The following is a 7,390-nucleotide window of genomic DNA, read 5'->3' on the forward strand; positions in this document are numbered from 1 at the left end:
GGGGGGGGGGGGGGAAGTGGGGAGGGAAGGAAGAGCGCGCACTCCCCGCCCCTTTCCTGCGGCGCCGCGCCCCATTGGCCGTCGCCCGGCTCTTTGCCGCGCGGTCCCTGCGCCCGCCCGCTGCTTTCCCTCTGCCCCTTCACTCACGCAGCCGGGCGCCGCGGAGGGCTGCAGGGATTCTTCCTTCCCTTCGGCGTGACCACCTAAAGGGGGGGGAAAAAAAAAAAGAGGGAAACATAATTCTGCTCTTTTCCATCCACCCCGGCGCTGGGAGGCTATGCCTCCCCCCTCCCCGAGCGCAGAAATTGATCGGAAGCAAGATACTGGAGGTAAGGGGAGCTTTCCTCTTTCCTTCAGAGCAAAGAATTCAGCAAGAGTTGTGTATTTAACCTCTTCGCACGTTAAAAACGTGCTCCGTCTGTAGGATGGGGTAATATTCCTCCAACAGGAAAATGAATAAAAGAACAATCTTCCCAAAAAGCCAGGACTTGGTGAAAGGGAAGGGAGGAAAAGAGCTGCAGCAACCCAGGTCTTTTAACACATTTACATTTTCCAAATATCTAACTTCGCAACCAACGCATTCCTTAAAAAATCCGTGTTGCTGGATTGACCGTGAAACCCCAAATGGACTTTCCCTGCTTCAAGCATGGTGTTGAGAGATTGCACCAGTACATGTTAATGTTGACGCATTTCTACTTTAAGCTATAAAAAACCGTTTCATTGGTACAGCAAAAAAATTTAGACTACAATCCCTTGGATGAAAAGGATTTACCCACAAGGCTGTGAGACTTGAAAGTCACAAAGTCTGCACTTTATGGCCAAGATCTATGTAGGTCACAACAAAGTAACCAGCACTTTAATTCTTAAGGAAACAGCAAAACTGAACAGAGGCATTCATCTGTCACCACTCACTCCGATGACAGATCTGTAAGTGACATATAATTACAACTTCTAGGAAGTCGATCATTCCAAATAAATTGTTTTTCTTAAACATCAAAATTAAACCCGAGCTTCCTCCCATAAGGTCATAAAAGTTCATTTTCTACCCACCCAGAAAACCTCTGAGACTCCTGCAGCATCTCTCCCACAAACTAGAGCTCCACGGAGCTCTCCAGCTGGCAGCTATCTCACAGACATTTTGCAAGGCTTATCGGAGCACAGCACTAAACTCTCCATAAACTAAACTTTTCATACCTTCTGGTTTGGAATTTGTTTATGCCCCGCTATCTCAGACCCTAAAACAGTGAGCTTGCCATCCCGGCAGAGTTCTGACCTTGTAGAGCTCACCAGTGCATACAAGAGGGGGCACAGGTGAGCTTCCAAAAGACTGCGACAAAAACTTCACCTTCTCAACTCGGTACTTCACAATTCCATTATGCTAGTCAGAACAGAGAAAATCCTCTAGTTTGGAAGCTCACAGCAACCTGCCTACTGAGTTCAGCTGCCCAGGATTTCTTATCAAGTATCTTATAGAAATAACAGGGTAGTAGTTTTGTAAGATCCAGGCAAAGTTAGTAAAAAAAGAAAAAACACAAACAAAAAAACCCCAAACCCCAGGTAGGCACTTTTGACCACTTTCACTAAAGGCACAAGATACCCAAATAACTTTCAGAATAAGTTGGGCCAAATTTTAATCAAGTTACAAAACAATTACCATTTAGTAAAATAAAAACAAGTCGAATTTATTCTTGCTATAAAACAATTGAAGCAAATAAGGCAGACAAGAACTTGGCTACGTACCTAGAATAAATGCAAAAACCAGCAGATTCCTAAGTTCCTCACCTTGAAGGCAATACTGACAGATTAAGAAGTAATTCTTCTTTTTATTAACCGATAGTTAATATGGTGAAACAAATTCAGTAACATTTCAGCCTACTTCATTCACCATTTAACATGTGTTTGTTGATTGCAGTCCATCTTTTCACAACACAAAAATAGTTAACTTCATAAAATCTTAATATTCTAGCATATTAAAGGTAAGCATTACAATGTCAGTAAGATTCTTAAGTTGTAGAACAAAATTAACATTTTGGAATACCAATTCCATTAAGGTCTACTAAAACTGCATTAAAAAAATAAATAATGAAGTACAAACCCCACTGTTATATACTACTATATTACAAATGGATGAGGCAACATCTCCAGGTTCATGCACGGCTCAGCTGATCCCTTACAAAACCATGTGACATCACTGGATATTTTATTTAGGACACTTATTAATTATTCTGTCTAGGGGCATTGTCATTTTCACTTCACTTATAGTACATACACTTAAAAAGACTGGAAAATGTTATGTCGCTAAGGGTGAAAGAAGTAAAGGTTCCTCCAGCAAACAGAGCGAAAGAACACTTCAACTCAGTAGTTATCTGTATTTAAAAGAATTTTAGTTTTACTGAACCAACGAATTCAGATATTTGATACAAACGCTATGTTTGCAGTAAGTCAAATGGCCAAACAACATTACCCACAGAGGGTCTGTAATACTCAAAGACAGCAACAAAGCAAAGGCAGAAAAAACAATCCAAAATTTACAGAAATAACCTATGCTTTTCGTGAACTCAGGCTCCGTGTTTCACTGAGCACTTGTTTCATGAACTAGGCTGACACAGAGCGCATTACTTGGTTGAAATGCAACCACCGGAGTTGTTACATACGCATAAACTCTTAATGCTGCCAGCTTTCTCCCCCAGTGCCCTGAGAAGGCAGCCATCGCTCAGCTACTCGCTGCTGACTAGAAAACACATCGGGAAAGACAAAGTTTTGCATGTATAATGCCAATGTGCAGATTCTTCAATACCTGGCTCAGGTATCTTTTCCCCTTCTCAAAAAGTTTATGTAGCGACTATCCTGCTACTCGTTTTTACTGTTCCCTCCTCACGTTCCAGAGTTTATTACTTCTCTCTTTCACAGCTTGCTTTATGTTCTGCGTCGTTTTGCAGCACTTGGACTGGAAGGATTACTGTTTGCGTTTAAGACCTTTTCAGTGACTCTGTTGCGCTTCCTCTTATCAGATCCTTCTTTGGACCCAGAATCTGATGAAGTTTTCTCTTTCTCTTTGCTGCTTGGCTTTTCAGTTGTTTTTCCTAAACTTCCAGAGGGTGCAAAAACTGAAATAGGATCAAAGTAATGATTCCAGATCAGAGTCATACACATAGGCAAACAAGAAGTGATAACAAATTTCTTTGTATTACATAAAACTTTTCAAACCAATCAATTCTCAGCATATTTAATGACTATTTAAGCATTACTTTCACTTTTAAAGGAAAAATCTTCTGTAAGAAAGGCACATCTTGCTTTTATTATTTGGTTTAAAGACAGGCATGTATTTTGACAGGCTAAAAGTGAAATTCATTAAGTGGAATTAAACAGCACTTAAAATTAAAATACTTAATAGGAACACTTACAGAACATAGGACCAATCTATGAAACTTATTATCAGCAACAGTCATTACATTTGGTATTATAGATAGATTTTAAAACTGAACACCCAAAATGTGAAATTTAATATATTTTAAAAATACATTTTTAGATCTTTTATTACACTCAATCTTAAACCACCACTTATTCTGTGATATAAATATTATGAAATTATATAGTTTACAGTTGGCTCGGTCTGTTAAGGTAAATAGCAGAATCCCTACTGTCCACATTTGACTTTGTTCTACAGCAAAGTGTTAGGAAAATAAGCCTTATATTTAAAAGAAGAAAGATAATGCAAATAAAATAAAATAAAAAAACACTCTGCCCGCCTTCCCATTTAAGCATACAATCTTACAATCATTTTTGATTTATAGGTCCTATTTTCCCCCATGACTACAAAGATCCTAACACAGAGTATTTAGGTTAGCTAAAACTGGACTCAACTTTCTTTCAGAGATTCTTAGATTACTTCAGACTCCCAGGGTTTTGTCAAGTACATATTAAACCCAAAAAACTCCAAAGCTATACAACTTTGTACATATGAATTAGGAGCAAAGGAAAAATCTTTTGAAGTATCAGATATTGGCAACTGCTTACTCTGTGCATTCTTAAATTACTCTAGTTCTTGGCATGAGCATATGCTAAGTCTGAATACAAATCACAACGTACACCAGATTTGGGATTTACATTTTAACATTAATTTCTCAGAGTTACAGTTGTTTTTTAATCTTGTATCACACAGTAGAGAGTTACAAATTTACCTTCTTCTGGACCTGCATGCGTTTCCATCTCTTCTTTTATTTCCTCTTTCACTTCTTCTTCTATCATTACTTTTCCTACAGAAAGGATTGTTAGGCAATGGTTAGATGGGTTTAAAGAACCATATGTATTTTTTCTGGATTGGTAGCCTCAGCATATGTGCATAATGCTAACAAATACTCAGTGCAACATTCAGCAGTAAAAGTTCCTTAGCACTGTGATAGAGAAACGTAGATAACAGTCCAGGCATACTGTGAGCATAATGCAAAGGTAAATGCACTGAACAAGATGATGTCACATGTCAAAAAGTTCCACTGAAGTTACTAACAGGAGGAAAGTGAAACGGTAAAAAGACAAAACATATTGCAATGTCCTAGCTATATTACGGTTTTATACTGAATTTTTAGCGTAAAGTTTAGTGTACCTAGTAGTCATAGAATCATAGAATCGCTTAGGTTGGAAAAGACCTTTAAGATCATCGAGGCCAACTGTCAACCATGCCCACTAAACCATGTCCTGAAGTGCCTTGTCTACGCGCTTTCTGAATACCTCTAGGGATGGTGACTCAACCACTTCCCTGGGCAGCCTGTTCCAATGCCCAACAACCCTTTCAGTAAAGCAATTTTTCCTAATATCCAATCTAAACTTCCCCTGCCGCAACTTGAAGCCATTTCCTCTCGTCCTATCACTGAGAAGCATTCCACTGTAGTTTAAAATATCCCAAGAACTCCTTTGGCAGATGCTTGAACTTCCTAGCTCCTACCTTGGATAACAGTACTAAGTAACATACATATAGCTCAACTTTGAAAATCCAGCTCTCACTGCTCAACCTAAGATTTCTGCCAAACTGCTGTGTATTTCTATGAGATTAGACAATACAGATAGGCTTATCATGAATGAGAGAGATTGAAAGACCTAGGTAGTTGAATCCCAAGAAGATAAAAACACAAAGAGCTGACTTCACAGCGCAGTGAAACCACCATGAATCTATACAAACGCCTCTAAACATTTTTTGTTTTCAATAATTTTAACACAACTACAGAAAAAAACCTCATGAAAAATCTATCATCAGACATTAAAAAACAGTAATCCTTTTAAAAATAAGACATATGAACCATATTAAAAATAGTAATAGCCCAAAAATGAGATGGTTATATCAGCATAAGGTGCAAGTCCATGGCCAAAAAGCAAGTTTCTCCAGCTATTAAACTGCAGCTATTCAGTAAGTATATTCCTGGTGTACGTTTTTAAACATTAGCTGAATTGCTATTTAACTGCCTTATATCATCATTCATACAGAAAATTTTATCACAGAAATATTATTATATCCAAATTATATGCAGAAAATGTTACTTTCATCATCTCCATAGCTCCTACTCTTTAGAAAAACATGATCTTGCTACAAAATGAACCACATTCAAGTGTGCAGATCATCTATTTTAGCAAAAATTATGGCCTAATGTAATATTACAGCCGTCTCAAGAAAGCGCAAAAAACCCACAATAAACTACTGATCACCTTGCAAAGAACCACATTTTGCCTTTCACTCTGCAAACTAGTATCAGTGAAGCACATGGAACTTTTGCGTATACCCAGAAGGAGAAGATGAATCTAAACTATTATGATAGATGAATAGATGAATCTACTATAAATAGAACCTCTTTGTGCTATATTGGTGTCCTATCTACATTACGTTTAAGAATATGAGAAATACTGCGTGGAATCTGACCAACGGTCTGTCTCTCCCACTAGCCTGTCTCCTACAGTGGTCAATCACACAGGCTGATAGTGAGAATATGAACAGCACAAGCAGTGTGACACTCTCCGTGGCCGTTTCCTTCAGTCAGCTGATTAAAAATTCATGATATAAACTTGTATCTGCTTAACACTTCCTTTTCCTGATACACCTAACACAACAGTCTGAAAGAACGGCCTTGGACTGCCATGTTACGTTCTTTTTTGGAGGGAGGTTTGTTAACCATCCATTCTGAGATGAGATTTGAGCTACCAAGAATAAAAGACTGCTATCACATCTTACCTTCTCTCACTTCTTGAATCATTTCATCAGGAAGAGCAAAATTCTTCTCTATATTAGGGAACGGAAGAATCTCGGACTCGTGCTTAGAAAGAAAAGAAAGATGTCTATGAATGACCTTGGTAAAAAATTTGATTTGGATTTAGAAGTGCAATCTCAACTTCTATTTTACATGCAATTAGTAGCTAAATAATTCTTAACAAGACACTTCAGACATTAGAGAATCAGGAGGATTCTGATGTCAAACTCATTACTAAGGTCAAGATATTTTGAGATCATGACTCATGACTATTTGAGATCACTTCTGGAACCCAACCATGGCAAATTCTTATGTAAATACACTATAACCTCCTTATCTGACACTTAAGTACCTATGTAAACGTTTGCTGGATCAGCATTTAGGCAACTTTAATAAACAAAGTCAGAACACAGTATGGAAAAAAAAAACAAAACCAAAGCACTGTAGGTTTTTTTGTCTCCCACCTGATGTATTTTACACAGGGAAAACCCCACCAACTCACTGGACCGACACAAAACTCTAAGTAACATGAAAGGTATGACAGGCCCAGTGATTTTGACCTGTCAAAACTCCTGAACTCTAAGAAATAAGAACGTGGCTGCATCAAGCCTTTATACTCACAAGAGCTTGCATATCATACATGGTGCTCAAATGGTCCCAAATCACTTTGGATGAAATCTGCCGTCCAATATTCTGGCTGAATTTATCTCGGATACAAATCATGTGGAAATGGCGATTCACACCTGGGGGAAGAACTCAATGCCATTAACGCTACTAACAGTTTTATTTATGACACACAATTAAAAAAAAAACAAACATCCTACCGTTACAAGGAAATCATACATTACAGGAGAAACACATGGCAATCTGGGCAGCCCTGCCTGGCTGTTACTTCACCCTACATTACAGGTGCTGTTCTGGACAGGGGCTGAGGGTGCCCCACTGGGGAATGCTGACATGTGGCCGCAGCCACAGCTTTTTGAGAGGCCGCGTGAAAAAACAACCGAAGGAAAGTGTAAGGCAGCGAGTCAGGAAAGGGGACGGCATGGGGGAGAGAGGCGGGCGGGCGGGCGGCCTCTGTGTCCCCGGGAAGGGCGGCTGAGGAGGCCGGGAGGGCACGGCGCCTCCTCCCCCGCAGGCCCCGCCACGCTCGGGAG

General features: G+C 39.3%; 1 protein-coding gene across 1 annotated transcript in view; it reads right to left on the reverse strand.

Annotated features, from left to right (window-relative positions):
• Window positions 1-1,657: 1,657 nt before the first annotated feature.
• Window positions 1,658-7,390, reverse strand: part of MRGBP (MRG/MORF4L binding protein) — a gene marked incomplete at its 5' end in the record, with an annotated part of 6,022 nt that continues 289 nt past the window's right edge. Inside the window, 4 exons of the mRNA XM_010569766.1 lie at window positions 1,658-3,107; window positions 4,182-4,256; window positions 6,218-6,299; window positions 6,855-6,976. Of these exons, the coding sequence (XP_010568068.1) occupies window positions 2,917-3,107; window positions 4,182-4,256; window positions 6,218-6,299; window positions 6,855-6,976 (470 nt within the window). The remainder of the gene's footprint in view (window positions 3,108-4,181; window positions 4,257-6,217; window positions 6,300-6,854; window positions 6,977-7,390) is intronic.

The sequence above is a fragment of the Haliaeetus leucocephalus genome, unplaced genomic scaffold, assembly GCF_000737465.1.
Source record: "Haliaeetus leucocephalus isolate CR32 unplaced genomic scaffold, Haliaeetus_leucocephalus-4.0 Scaffold273, whole genome shotgun sequence".
Taxonomy (NCBI): domain Eukaryota; kingdom Metazoa; phylum Chordata; class Aves; order Accipitriformes; family Accipitridae; genus Haliaeetus; species Haliaeetus leucocephalus.